The sequence below is a fragment of the Akebia trifoliata genome, chromosome 3, assembly GCF_017979445.1.
Source record: "Akebia trifoliata isolate Shusen 1 chromosome 3, ASM1797944v1, whole genome shotgun sequence".
In the NCBI taxonomy this organism is placed as follows: domain Eukaryota; kingdom Viridiplantae; phylum Streptophyta; class Magnoliopsida; order Ranunculales; family Lardizabalaceae; genus Akebia; species Akebia trifoliata.
Genome location: NC_141377.1, coordinates 6,998,391 through 7,013,512, shown reverse-complemented (window position 1 = coordinate 7,013,512; position 15,122 = coordinate 6,998,391). Strand labels below are relative to the sequence as shown.

Here is a 15,122-nt window from a genome sequence, read left to right as displayed (position 1 = left end):
GTAATCATGCATGCAATGATCCCGTAAAGTGATGCTTGTTATAGATACTGGTTAGTACACATGGTTTCCAAAAACTAATAGTATTATTAACCTTGTCTTCTACAGCATAGTGACAAAAATCTGCGATATTTTTCTTCTTAAAAAAATCATGATTTTAAATGTTGTCTATTAAATCACAATCTTTGAAAAAATATTTGATTTTTCAAAAAATCACGATTAATCGTGATTTAATTAACAATTTTTTGAAAAAATTACAGATTATTTTTATTTTTAGTTGTTTTGAAGTGTTGTTTTATCATTTGTATATGAAATACATTTTTGTACTTAAAAAAAATAATTTTTATTTTTGAATTTTTCCAATGTTTTCTTTTTCTGAAGCTTTCTATTTCCGAATTATTCCCGAATCCTGACTTTGTCACTATGTTCTACAGGAGGTAATGATCAAGAAGAAGTACAGAGGAATATTACCCAAGAAGCCTCCGTTGATATCCAAGGTAACAATTCTTTTCCTAGTTCTTAAATTTAATAATAAATGTGGTTTGTTAGTTTCAATTAGTGTAGTTCACCAAAAACAAATTTCATTATTTCCAGGACCATGAACGTGCTTTCTTTGATTCTGCAGATTGGGCATTGGGAAAGGTATTAGTCTTTTGTTTCATGTAAGCTCCTCCACTTTGTAATGATGACTAACTGTTTGTTGTGTGCTTCAAACATGGTTTGAGTGTGTGCCATGTCAAATTAAATGCCTAATGTCTTGGTGTACTGAATTGGATGCCAACAACAGCAAGGAGCACCTTTAGATCAGAAGCCCAAAGGACCACTTGACGCACTTCGGCCAAAATTGCAGGTATTTTCTGTCAGCTTTGCACATAAGAACATATTTCTGCCACAAACACACCTGGCTTTCTTTCTATTACTGTTTAGTCTGTTATCCATGGCATTATAACACAAAATCCAGTTACAGACGAAATAGATACATTCATAGACATGTACATCCATGTGTTCTTGGTATTGATTCCATCTACTGGGACCCTCAAGAGTTGTCATATCTTACACCACCATATTATATTTCCTGTGCTGCAAAGACTCTAGTGATGGGGAGGCTCAGGTTGCATCTACAAATAACACATTTGTTGACACTCCTTAGTGGTTGAATTAACCTAATTAACTATGAAAAATGGTCATGACAGCATAACTGAAGTCTAAAGTCCAAAACCTATGTACATCTCTTCTCTTCTCGTGCCCTTTTTTAGAATTCATTTATTAAAGAAGCATCATTCGTTACGGTAAAATGTGACACTAACTTACTTGGTTGAATGTGTCTCTGGATGCATGAAGCCAAAAAAGATAGATTACAAATGCACATGGTTTGGTTGAATGTGTAACTGGATGCATGAAAAACAAAAGAAGAGGAAAATCTTTTATAGATTACAAATGCACATAGTTTTGTACCGCCATGTCCATGCAACACATACGTGTTGAATGTATAGTTTCCTCCACTCTCGGGTGTGTCAAGCCCCATGACCCTCTTATATTCATAGTTCTCCCCCTTTCCAGCAGATCAATCTTTTGCAATAGTTGGTTGGTTAATATGGTATCAGAGCGCTAGGCTTGTATAGTTCACAAGTTCGATTCTTGCCACCCTTATGGAGGGTGGTGGAGGGGTTGTTGAGTGTATATTTTCCTCCACTCTTGGGTGTGTCATACCCCAATTAAACCCCGTGGCTCTCTTATATTCATAACTCTCCCGTCTCTACAGATTGGTCTTTTGGAGTAGTTGGTTTGTTGACAATAAGTATATATGGATCCTCTAACAGGATTTTGTACTGACATTGCCTTTTATCTTTTCTTCTCTTTTATGTTTTTTAATTAGCCCACACCACACCAGCAAGCAAGATCCAGGAGATCAGCTTATGCTCCTCCAGATGACGGTGAAGGTGAAGGTGAGCACAGTTGATGACTCCATTCCAAAATGCCATATGTTTGTTGTTCTATTAATTGAAGACAGTTCCATTTTTTCCCCCCTCACAGATGGGGCACTATGTGAAAAAGGCTCATATTTGACGGTCTTAGCCCGTCAAATTTCTCAAAATTTGACGAACCCTCCCGTCAAATATTCTCTTGTAGATTTTTTTTTTTTGACGGTCCTAGACTATCAAATTATTAGAGAATGGACTTTAAAAAAACAAAAAAAAAATTCCATAGAGTATGACCGTCAAATTTGGAGGTTTAACAAACAATAACACGGTCCTCTAATTCACCAATCACAATGAACGAAATAATATAAATAAAATAAAATCATAAAAAGAAAAATCATAAAACAAGCTCCAAACTAAACTAAATAACCCAAAATTAATATACATGTAAACCTCTTTATTAAGATCGAAAATTCTGTCGAAGCTACAAATAACTGACAATAAAACAGTATATGATATATATACAGTTATTTATGTCACACTCCTGATTTAATTTAGAACACAAAACACAAACAATTGAAGAAGCAATAATAGATTCTAAGAGATACCTAAGAGAAAGCCTAAGAAGTAACTTTATAGACAAACTGTAAGAGAACCAACTCTCCTCAATACTATATGTGGCCCTGCAATCTTGTTGTTGATCAAACTGTGAGTGGTTGTTGCTTGCCATTCCCATCATAAGGTTCGGTGGATGCCTCGGATTTCTTCTTCAGAACAACGATCCATGTTGTAACTTCCAACACTAATGCAATCCCACCCAATACACACAATACCACAATATAAGCTGTTTTCCACATTTTAGCTGGATCCATCATGTCTAGACCTTTAAACACGTTGACGATACCAAGAACTAGGGGTGTCAACGGATAGATATCCGATCGGATAGTGGTATATCCGAATCCGAATCCGAAAATTTTTAGTGATATCCGAATTCGAATCCGAATCCGATCGGATATCACTAACTAATATTCGAATTCGTATTCGAATAAATTATCGGATATCCGATATTATCCGATTCGAAAACTATCCGAAACTTATTTACTATTCGAAAATCATCAGAAACTTAATTACTATCCGAAAAATTATCCGAAAACTTCTTGTTGCAAATGGCACCAACAAGAACATTTCTTGATTTCTTAGATAAAACACCCTATTTTACTTCAACCTGAAATAAACTTGGATAAATAAAATACTTGAACAAACAAACAAACAAAGAAATTTTGCTAGTATCAGCTTTTAACCCACGCTGACCAACTTTTGCTATTTACTGCTGAAGGCACCACCAGAATTCAAAAGAATATTTAGGATTCATCCACAAAGATGAGTTTCTTTTAGGATTCAAATCGGAACTTCAGAACTCCTCTACTGTTTTCTAGCCTTGTATAATCAAACAAAAATTAAGAAAAAAATTTGACAAACATTAAGAAAATCTTACGAGATCTAACTGCGCAGAAGAGATTAAGGTTTCGAATCGAAGGTGAGGCGACGCCGATGCCGAAGGTCAGAAGAGGAGACCAAAATCAGAGCCGAAAACAGACCCAAGGTGAGCCAACGCCGATGCCGAAGGTGAGGCCGTGACAGCGAGGAGTTGAAGTCGTGAGGACGAGGTGAGGTCGTGAGGTGATGAGCGCCTGAGCCAATGAGGTCGTGACCGGAGGGGTTGAGGTCATGAGAAGATGCTGCGATGAAGAGGAAGAGGGGTTTGACTATGCTGCGATGAAGAGGGGTTGAGCGCCTGAGCCGCTGCCTGAGATCGTTGAAGACGACGACGGGAAGTTCGACTTCGATAGATCGTTGTAGATCTATGCTTCGCCGCGAGGTTTTCGACTTCGACGGAAGAGAAGTTACAACTTCTAACCCTAAACAAAGAGAAATGTCTTTAATTTTAAAATTAAAACAAAATAATATTTATTTATTATTGATTTCGGATCGGATATTATCGGATTTAATTCATCGATATCCGAATCCGTATCCGAAACGTTATCAGATATTGAAAACTATCCGAATCCGATATCTGATATCTGAAAATTTCGGATAATATCCAATTTTTCGAATTCGAATTCGAATTCGAATTCGGATTCGGATTTCGACTATCCATTGACACCCCTACCAAGAACAAGGATGGAGTATCCAACAATATGGTGGTAAAAATTCCGGTAAATCCTGTACTTCACTATGTGAAAAAGGCCCATATTTGACGGTCTTAGCCCGTCAAATTTTGAGAAATTTGACGGACCCTCCCGTCAGATATTCAAAACTATCCGAATCCGATATCCGATATCTGAAAATTTTGGATAATATCCAATTTTTCGAATTCGAATTCGAATTCGAATTCGGATTCGGATTTCGACTATCCATTGACACCCCTACCAAGAACAAGGATGGAGTATCCAACAATATGGTGGTAAAAATTCCGGTAAATCCTGTACTTCACTATGTGAAAAAGGCCCATATTTGACGGTCTTAGCCCGTCAAATTTTGAGAAATTTGACGGACCCTCCCGTCAAATATTCTCTTGTAGATTTTTTTTTTTTTTTTGACGGCCCTGGACTATCAAATTATTGGAGAATGGATTTCAAAAAAAACAAAAAAAAAATCCATAGAGTATGACCGTCAAATTTGGAGGTTTAACAAACAATAGCACGGTCCTCTAATTCACCAATCACAATGAACGAAATAATATATAAAAAAAATCAGAAAAAGAAAAATCATAAAACAAGCTCCAAATTAAATTAAATAACCCAAAATTAATATACATGTAAACCTTTTTGTTAAGATCGAAAATTCTGTCGAAGCTACAAATAATTGACAATAATTAAACTAAATAAGACCAAATGATATTCAAATTACTGGATCGGCAACATCTTTGGTGGAGGTTGGTGTTGGTATCGTTGTAGATTGGGGAATGAACTCTTGTGCTTCACGTGCCGCTATTTCCTTGGCCTTTTTCGCCCTTTCCAGCACATCCTCTTGCATGCAGCATTTCATTAATCATTTTCCCTATATTGCATCCATCGATAAGTAAAAACCATTCAAAGGGGAAGAACTATAACTACATACTAAAAGAAAAAAAAAAAAAAAAAAGAACGAGAACGGGAAGCATGATAGGCTTTCACAACTATTATCATGTGGAGGGGGATTTAAAAACAATAAAGTAGAATGGAATTCATTAGATTTGCTACATTTCACAAACCCACAGCGAACAGGTTGGTTTGAACCGGTTCGCAATTGGTACCTTTCGAATGAATTGGATAACCTTGTGTGTGTGTGTGTGTGTGTGTGTGAAGTACGCAACCGAGGATGTTGTGCCAGGACATATCAGTGTGAATGAAACTCCGAACAAATTATACCTGTCCATGATGTGTTATTTCTAAACAGCCAAGTGGTTGTATAAATGGCTCTCCATCTATCTGAATGGGAAAGGACTTGAAATTTGTATTCTTATCACTCCTTGGACTAATCTCCTCGCCTGTGAAAGTCCAACCTGTAGAATAAGACCCCAATAATTATAATGATGAAAACAACTCATTTCAGCAATGATTGGCATGCTATTTAAAGAGAGCTTCTATTGCCACACCAACTTTTGCTAATGTCATTGCAAGTGTGTGCTAATTCTTTGGTGATTTAGAAAATAAATTGGGGTGGCATTATCAAAAGTTGGTGTGGCAATAGAATCTCTATATTTAAAACTTCAGAAATAATGCAAAAAAACAACAAAACATACCTGAAGTTTACCAAGGTGCCATGCTCCACTGATACATACAACCTCAAGCAGTTTATCATGCATGGACTGAAGATTGAAATCATCATCATGATCATAATCATTTTGCCAAAGATCTACTCCTCCCATGTAACTTCCGATGTTGAGCACGATGACACCCTCAGCATCCTGTCCGAAAAAGATTACGAAGGAACATCAGGAGCGACGAGAAAAAAATCGACAATGGCCTATTGTATTAATTATGTCAATAATAACAAAATTTTACAGTAAAAGACCCCAACAAAGAAAGCGTGACTTCACCTTTGGGATCTCAATGTCTTTTCCATCAACTTCGAGGCGAATTTTCCATGGTAGGTCTGCACATGTTCTATCCATTATATCCTTGGCACCTTCTTTAGCATATCGCAATTTATTCACAAACTGTCAAGTGAGAGATATTGGTTACATTGCAAAATGTTATACATTAGCTAATCACAAGGACCAATAGTAAGAGGAGATGACCTTGATGAAGATGAGGTGACTATTTTATCAATGAAGCGTCATAGACTGAGGATGACACTGAATTTGATGATTTTGACATATTGAGATATCCTAATGTTTTTATACTTCGAATAATATCAACCTAATTTGTGTTGCTCTGCCCACTGACAATCTCTAATGCTACGACTCCAAAGCTATAAACATCTGCTTTGTATGTTCTCACTCTATATGGGGCTTAAACTATTCTGCGCATCTTGATAAGTGGACAGAACTAAATCACCTCTTAACTCTCACTGATTCATTTTCATTCTCTCTAGTTTGTGTACAGTGCTCCAAATCCAAGGCAGGCCGCTGCTGCAGCAGCACCAATCTCTGTCTTTGTGGGTGTAACTAGCATCTCTTTTGCAGCTTTCCCTCTTAGCAAGACCCCCCTTGTGGCTCTAGCCCAGGCCTTAACATGTGGGACAGCAGGTGCAATCCTAGTAAGTAAAGTTATCAAGAAACAGTTGGGTCACCTCCTCCTCACGTCCAAATCAGCAGAACAAGAACCAAAGGACGATACTACACTCCATCATAAAAATATTGGATTACTCTCTGACATTGCAGGTCCTAAGGGGACACAACTGAAAATTGTATATGGTGTCTTTGGATACATGCAGGTTCTATCTGCCTGTTTCATGTCATTTGCTCATGGGGGTAATGATGTTTCCAATGCTATAGGTCCATTGGCCGCTGCACTATCCATTCTTCATGGAGGTGCCGGCGGAACTGAGATTGTCATTCCAATGGATGTTCTTGCATGGGGAGGATTTGGGATAGTTGCAGGGCTGATGATTTGGGGTTATAGGGTGATGGCAACAATTGGGAAGAAAATAACAGAATTGACACCAACTAGAGGATTTGCAGCAGAGTTTGCAGTAGCTTCGGTGGCTCTTTTCGCGTCAAAGCTGGGATTGCCCATCTCTGCAACTCATACTCTTGTAGGGGCTGTCATGGGTGTGGGGTTTGCAAGGGGATTTAACAACGTGAGAACAGAGACTGTGAAAGAGATAGTGGCATCTTGGGCTGTCACAATTCCAGTTGGTGCACTGCTGTCCGTTTTCTACACGTGGATCCTAACTAAGCCCTTGGCACCTCTTCTTTGAGATGTATATTCATAAGATCCAAAAAAAAACTTCTGATATATTTGATGGATTGAAGACACACCCATTGTTAAAATTCAACACCAGCCCAAATTGGGAAAAGCCCACATTTATTGTCCAAGCCCAATTTCTAGAATCTTCCTAGAGAAAACTCTAGATGTCTTTAGATAAGAGAAAAATAGAAGATTCTAGAATTATAGATATTTTGGTAGAAAACTCTAGACTAATAGATATTTTTAGAAAGTTCTAGATGACAAAATTGTAACCACTAGATTAAGAATGTGTTGGCACAATCCTAACCATTAGTTAAGGAGGTGCCACTAGTATAAATAGGGGTGAGTCCTCTCATTTTGTAATCAAGTAGTAAGAAACAAGTTGTGAGAAATAAGTTGTGAGTAAGAGGTTTGAGAGGTTGTAAAAAGTGTGAGTGTTTGTAAAAGTGTGTTTTTCTTAATAGAGTGTTATTTTCTTCTTCAACTTGTGAGTGATATCTTTATTGAGGGTATAGTACAAGTAAACCGTTTACTTGTTTATATCCAACATTTGAGTATTTAGAGTCGAGTACTCTAGATTTTTTCCTCAACAATTGGTATCAGAGCGAGGTTGCCAAGGATCGTTTTTGGTGGAGCTATCTTGAATCGTGAGGAGTTTACTACTCTACAAGATCGTTAGTCAAGTTTGTTCTGTTTAGTCGAAACTCTGTCGACACGATGGGTGACCTTCAAGTAGTTGGAGGAATCAAGAAGCTCAACAACCAAAATTACAACACGTGGGCAACATGCATGGAGTCTTACCTACAGGGTCAAGACCTTTGGGAGATTGTTGGTGGTAGTGAAGTTACACAACCGACAACAGAAGATGCCAATGGCATCTTGAGAAAATGGAAGATTAAAGCAGGCAAGGCGATGTTTGCTTTAAAGACCACAATTGAAGAAGAAATGTTAGAGCACATTCGAGATGCCAAAGCACCGAAAGAAGCATGGGATACCTTCGCTACACTCTTTTCAAAGAAGAACGATATAAAGTTACAACTTCTCGAGAACGAGCTGCTATCAATGGCGCAACGTGATATGACGATCGCCCAATACTTTCATAAGGTGAAGTCAATATGCCGTGAAATTTCAGAGTTAGATCCGAATGCTGCTATTGGAGAAACCAGGATAAAAAGAATAATTATCCATGGTTTGCGACCCGAATACCGAGGCTTTATTACTGCAGTACAAGGATGGCCGACACAACCATCACTTGTTGAGTTCGAAAATTTGCTTGTTGGTCAAGAAGCTTTGGCTAAGCAAATGGGAGGAGTCTCGTTGAAGGATAAGGAAGAAGCACTTTACACAAGCAAAAGTAAAGGTAGCTTCAAGCAGTACGTCAGAGGTGGATCTAAAACGAATGGTGACAAGATAAGAGGTCATCAAAGAGAGGGAGGCTCTCGTCCAGGGGGAGCTTCAAAGAATCACGGTAATAGTAGAAGGTTCGAAGGCGATTGCTACAACTGCGGGAAGAAGGGCCACATGGCGAAAGACTGCTGGTCTAAGAAAAAGCATGCTGAAAGTAATGCTGCTACTTCCAGTTCTAAAGAGAAAATTGAAGATGAATGGGATGCTGAAGCATCGTTTGTAAAGGAAGAAGAAGAAGTAGCTCTTACAGCTACATCTGAACGGATTGACTACGAGAATGACTGGATCGTAGACTCGGGGTGCTCAAATCACATGACAGGTGATAGACAGAAGTTGCAAAACTTGTCTGAGTACAAGGGAAGTCGTGTGGTGGTGACGGCTGACAACTCAAGGTTACCGATAGCTCACATCGGTAAGACGATAGTCACACCTCGTTATAATTCTAACCAGGTGCCACTTCAAGATGTCTACCATGTTCCAGGAATGAAGAAAAATTTGTTATCCGTAGCTCAATTAACATCATCAGGCTACTATGTCTTGTTCGGTCCCCAAGATGTGAAGGTATATCGTGACATCAAAATCTCAGAAAAGCCAACGATGGAGGGACGACGATTGGAGTCAGTTTACGTAATGTCAGCAGAGTCTGCATATGTAGACAAGACAAGAAGGAATGAGACAGCAGATTTGTGGCACATGCGGTTGAGTCATGTTAGCTATTCCAGGCTAAGTGTAATGGTAAAGAAGTCGATGCTTAAAGGACTTCCTCATCTTGACGTGAGAACATACACGGTCTGTGCGGGATGTCAGTATGGTAAAGCACATCAATTGCCATACGAGAAATCGAAGTTTAAAGCAAAAGAACCATTAGAGTTAGTTCACTCTGATGTGTTCGGGCCAGTCAAGCAACCATCAGTCGGCGGAATGCGGTACATGGTGACCTTCATTGATGACTTCTCTAGGTATGTGTGGGTTTTCTTTATGAAAGAAAAATCTGAAACTTTTTCAAAGTTTAAAGAGTTCAAAGAGATAGTTGAAGGAGAAGTAGGAAAGAAGATCCGTTGCTTGCGCACAGATAACGGAGGAGAATATAGCTCGGACGAGTTCTCTCTATACCTACGAGAATGCAAAATACGTCGTCAATATACATGTGCCAATACACCACAACAGAATGGTGTAGCAGAAAGAAAGAATCGGCATCTTGCAGAAACTTGTCGGAGTATGCTACATGCAAAGAATGTACCAGGAAGATTTTGGGCCGAAGCTATGAGAACAGCAGCCCATGTGATCAACAAACTTCCTCAACCAAGGTTAGAGTTTGTTTCACCCTTTGAGAAACTGTGGGACATAAAGCCTACAGTTAGCTACTTTCGAGTATTCGGATGTGTATGCTATGTATTTGTTCCTGATCATTTACGTAGCAAGTTCGATAAGAAAGCAGTCAGATGTATCTTTGTTGGATACGATAATCAGAGAAAGGGGTGGAGATGTTGTGATCCTACAACTGGAAGGTGTTATACATCGCGAATGTGGTATTCGACGAAGCATCTTCTTGGTGGTCCTCAGGAAAAGAGGTGTTGCCAGACTCAAGAGAATTCGAAGACAAACTACAACAAAAGATGGAGGAGCACACTGTCAACATTCAACCAAGTTCAGATGAGGCTGGAGATCTACATGACAGTGATGGTGATCAAGAGATGGCCCAGAATCCTTGGGAAACTGGTGTGTATCAACAAGAAGATCATCATGAAGAAACAGAAGTATCAACTCCACAATCACAACTGAGAAGGTCAAACAGAATTCGCAAACCAAATCCCAAATATGCCAATGCAGCCATAGCTGAAGAAGCAACTGCTAAAGAACCCGAGACATTTGAAGAAGCATCACAAAACTCTGAGTGGATCAAAGCTATGGAAGAAGAAGTCACAGCGTTAAAGCAAAATCAGACCTGGGATCTGGTGCCAAAGCCAAAAGATGTGAAACCCATATCCTGCAAATGGGTTTACAAGATAAAGCGCCGTCCAAATGGATCAAGCGAGAGGTATAAGGCTAGACTGGTGGCTCGAGGGTTTTCTCAACAATATGGGTTAGACTATGATGAAACGTTTAGTCCGGTGGCGAAACTTACAACTGTACGAGTCCTACTAACACTTGCAGCCACCAAAGATTGGAACCTGTGGCAGATGGATGTGAATAATGCCTTTCTACACGGGGAGTTAGATCGAGAGATCTATATGATCCAGCCAACAGGTTTTCAGAACCAAGATCATCCTGAGTATGTGTGTAAGCTGCGAAAGGCACTCTACGGATTAAAACAAGCACCAAGGGCGTGGTACGGTAAGATTTCTGAATTTCTTACTCAAGGTGGCTATTCAGTAACACCTGCAGATTCGAGTTTGTTTGTTAAAGCTAATGGAGGAAAGTTAGCTATCGTGCTTGTGTACGTGGATGATTTAATCATAACGGGTGATGATGAGGCAGAAATCCTTCGAACAAAGGAGAATCTATCTGTTCGTTTCCAGATGAAAGAACTTGGACAACTCAAGCACTTCCTTGGTTTAGAAGTTGATCGTACACAAGAAGGAATATTTCTCTGCCAGCAAAAATATTCTAGAGATTTATTGAAGAAGTTCGGAATGCTCGAAAGCAAACCAATCTCAACACCAATGGAACCAAATGCTAAGCTGTGTGCACATGAAGGAAAAGACTTGAAAGATGCAATGATGTATCGACAACTGGTAGGTAGTCTTATCTACTTGACTTTGACTCGACCTGACATTTCTTATGCAGTTGGTGTGATGAGTCGGTACATGCAAAATCCAAAGAAGCCACATTTGGAAGCAGTCCGACGAATACTAAGATACGTGAAGGGTACAATTGACTATGGTCTTTTGTACAAGAAAGACGAAGATTGCAAGCTAATGGGCTACTGTGATGCTGACTATGCAGGAGATCACGACACTCGCCGATCAACTACTGGGTATATGTTTACTCTTGGATCGGGAGTGATTTCTTGGTGTAGCAAGAGACAACCGACTGTGTCTTTATCAACAACAGAAGCAGAATATCTAGCAGCAGCAACAGCAGCTCAAGAGAGTATGTGGCTGATACAGCTGATGAACGATCTACATCAATCAATAAATTATGCGGTTCCATTATACTGTGATAGCCAGTCAGCAATCCGTTTGGCAGAGAATCCAGTTTTTCATGCAAGAACTAAACATGTGGAAGTGCATTATCATTTTGTTAGAGAAAAGGTTCTTCAAGAAAATATAGAAATGAGACAAATCAAAACAGATGATCAAGTTGCAGACTTGCTCACAAAAGGATTGAGTACTGGCAAGTTTGAGAACTTTCGTCGTCAACTCAACATGATGCAAAGAGTAAGAGCTGGTGTTGAGGGGGAGTGTTAAAATTCAACACCAGCCCAAATTGGGAAAAGCCCACATTTATTGTCCAAGCCCAATTTCTAGAATCTTCCTAGAGAAAACTCTAGATGTCTTTAGATAAGAGAAAAATAGAAGATTCTAGAATTATAGATATTTTGGTAGAAAACTCTAGACTAATAGATATTTTTAGAAAGTTCTAGATGACAAAATTGTAACCACTAGATTAAGAATGTGTTGGCACAATCCTAACCATTAGTTAAGGAGATGCCACTAGTATAAATAGGGGTGAGTCCTCTCATTTTGTAATCAAGTAGTAAGAAACAAGTTGTGAGAAATAAGTTGTGAGTAAGAGGTTTTGAGAGGTTGTAAAAAGTGTGAGTGTTTGTAAAAGTGTGTTTTTCTTAATAGAGTGTTATTTTCTTCTTCAACTTGTGAGTGATATCTTTATTGAGGGTATAGTACAAGTAAATCGTTTACTTGTTTATATCCAACATTTGAGTATTTAGAGTCGAGTACTCTAGATTTTTTCCTCAACACCCCTCTTTCTCAATGCATATGAAACAGTATTGTGTATCTCCACATATAAATTTTTTAAGGCAATCATCACTGTCATTAGTAGAGGCCCCATGATCGCTCCCTGTACAAATAATGAAGTAAATTATCTACCATGAAATTGCAAAACCTCATCAATGGCTATAAAAACTATACTTAATCATAAACAATGAAGTTTACGAAACTGCATGATTTGTATGATATATTCTATCCAAAGAACAAAAAATCCTAGGAAAAAAAAGAACGGGAACAAGGCTTGTAGAGTGTATGTTTTCCTCCACTCTAGGGTGTGTCATACTTGAGTTAAGCTCCATAACCCTCTTATATTCATAGTTCTCTCTTCAAAAGATCAGTCTTTTGGAGTAGTTGGTTGGTTAACATGGTATCAGAGCGCTAGGTTTGTATAGGTGTATAGGTCACGGGTTCAACTCTTTCCACTCTTATGGGTGAGGGGGAGTGAATATTTTCCTCCACTCTCAGGCGTGTCATACTCCAGTTAACCCCATAACCCTCTTATATTCAAAGTTCTCCCCGTCTACAACAGATCTATATTTTGGAGTAGTTGGTTGGTTAACACGTCTCACCTCCAAAACAGATGGGAACAATGCCATGCCACCAAGAATGCTAAGCCCAGTCAAATAGGCGCTCTGCCCTGGTATCTCAGCTTGAATGGCAGCTGTACCAAGCCAAAAGAACACCATTAGCTAAGAAATGAAATTGAACAGTCCAGCGGCACCTGACACAATCGAAACCACCGCTGAGAACAACAAATTCGTACTCCCCACCAAAACCATAGTACTACTTGCGAACACACGCTTCGGTACATCCAAACTGTGAAGAACAAAACCCTTAATTTTCTCTACTAAATCCTCCCAAGCAATAACAGACATAAACTCCCTAAAAACCTTATGGAAATCTCTATAAATCACATTCCACTCTACATTCCTCATCCTCCATTTAAGGCAATAAAGCTTCTCGGACAACGGTCTATACCGCATTTGTCCTGGAACTTTTTCGGTAAACGAAGTCTGTAACGGCCTAATCAAATAATGCTGAACTCCTTCAACGATTTCCGTCACATTGTAATGCAAAGCAAGAACATCAATCTGTTGCGACATTGTCTCATAGAATTTCATCATATAAGTATTGATCATTTCCGGCACCTTATTCTCATCCATCCAATGATCGATCCCAATTCGCTCTGCATAATTACTCTCCTGCAAATGTGTTTTCAATGAAATCACTGCGTCTTTCCCCTCAATTCCAATCTTATACGAAAACAACATGAATCCAGACATAGATCCAAAGATCATCCATTAGGGGAAGTCTCCCATGTCTCTCTTCTTAGAGCTAGTAATTCTTCTATGAAATCATGTTCATTGAGCTCCATCTCTGTATCTTTCCCTCACAAACACACACTAACTCATACACTCACTGCTCACTCCCTAGTGAGAGGAGGAGCATTGATGATATGTAGTTGCACCAAGTTGAAGCATTATATATATAAATGTGTTCAAATTTCAAGACAAGATTTAACTCCCTCTCCTTAGTGTGTGAATGAATTACAAGCAAACCATATTTGAAGTTTAATACATATAATTGATGAAAAACTAGAGACAACAATGATACCACGTACCATCCCCAATGTTGCTCTCTGCCATTACAGCCAAAAGTTGGAACATGAGAGCGGCTAGACAGGCCTGGGTTGTTCAACCCATTGGAAAAAGAAAATAAACATGAGAGCGAGCAAAGACCTTAAAGTTGGTCTCTGCCATGTGTTGTAACGCTACTGTTCTTCAACACATACTTGTTAATATCAAGATTTTCCCACCGAAGACATACTTCCCCATGTTCTGACAATTAAGAAACTCGGCTCAACGAGTTGGATTTGGATGGGTCCTTATGCCTATTTTTACTTGATTGACTCGGCTAACAATTTGGGTGGTAAGAAACCCCTGGTTTGCAATAGGGATTAATCCCATGGCATAACTTGGATTGGTAAGATAAATTATTTGACACAGATAATATGTTTAGGGTATGTGAAAGTGGTGGCCAAGAGGGTACCTTATGTTAAGGTTGCTTATCGTGTATGCAAGGGATTACCACCATGGTATAGATCGACTTTCTAATCATCAAAACCAGCTTGGCTTGGAAGGGGACAAAGGGGAAGGAGAGCCCTCGGCCCCCATCTCAGTTCTGAGTTCGTTGATGCTTTGTTCCAACTCATCTATCCGGCTGCCCATCTCGTCAAGTGTATTGCTGTTAAGGAAACAGAACTTTACTGCATTCACATTAATCTCAAATGCATGTGCATAATTTCATCTCAAGTATTCTAAATATTGGAAATAAGGAGTAAGATTCAATCCACACAAGAGAAAAATGGGGGAAAAAAAGAAAAAGAAAAAGAGGGGTAACGACTTAGATTTAAATAATGTCTTGAGATAATAGTCTGATGTTATCATTGT

The 15,122-nt window shown here is 39.0% G+C and overlaps 2 protein-coding genes across 6 annotated transcripts in view; one reads left to right on the top strand and one right to left on the bottom strand.

The window, feature by feature from the left end:
- The window catches only part of LOC147405808 (uncharacterized), a 75,208-nt gene that overhangs the window by 213 nt on the left and 59,873 nt on the right, over positions 1-15,122 (top strand). The window contains exons 2-5 of one of the 2 annotated variants that reach the window (XM_086433674.1): positions 432-494; positions 592-639; positions 785-847; positions 1,874-1,943. In XM_086433674.1, coding sequence (XP_086289800.1) covers positions 432-494; positions 592-639; positions 785-847; positions 1,874-1,943 — 244 coding nt within the window. The remainder of the gene's footprint in view (positions 1-431; positions 495-591; positions 640-784; positions 848-1,873; positions 1,944-15,122) is intronic. The other variant, XM_086433676.1, reaches the window with a different exon arrangement.
- Positions 4,688-15,122, bottom strand: part of LOC147405812 (lysine-specific demethylase JMJ13-like) — a 27,601-nt gene continuing 17,166 nt past the window's right edge. For 3 of the 4 annotated variants that reach the window (XM_086433658.1, XM_086433659.1, XM_086433655.1), the window contains 4 exons: positions 5,998-6,117; positions 5,701-5,865; positions 5,327-5,460; positions 4,688-4,976 (listed from right to left, as the gene is read on the bottom strand). The gene's annotated coding sequence lies outside the window, so the exon portion shown is untranslated. Of the gene's footprint in view, positions 4,977-5,326; positions 5,461-5,700; positions 5,866-5,997; positions 6,118-14,748; positions 14,917-15,122 lie in introns of those variants that run through there. The other variant, XM_086433657.1, reaches the window with a different exon arrangement.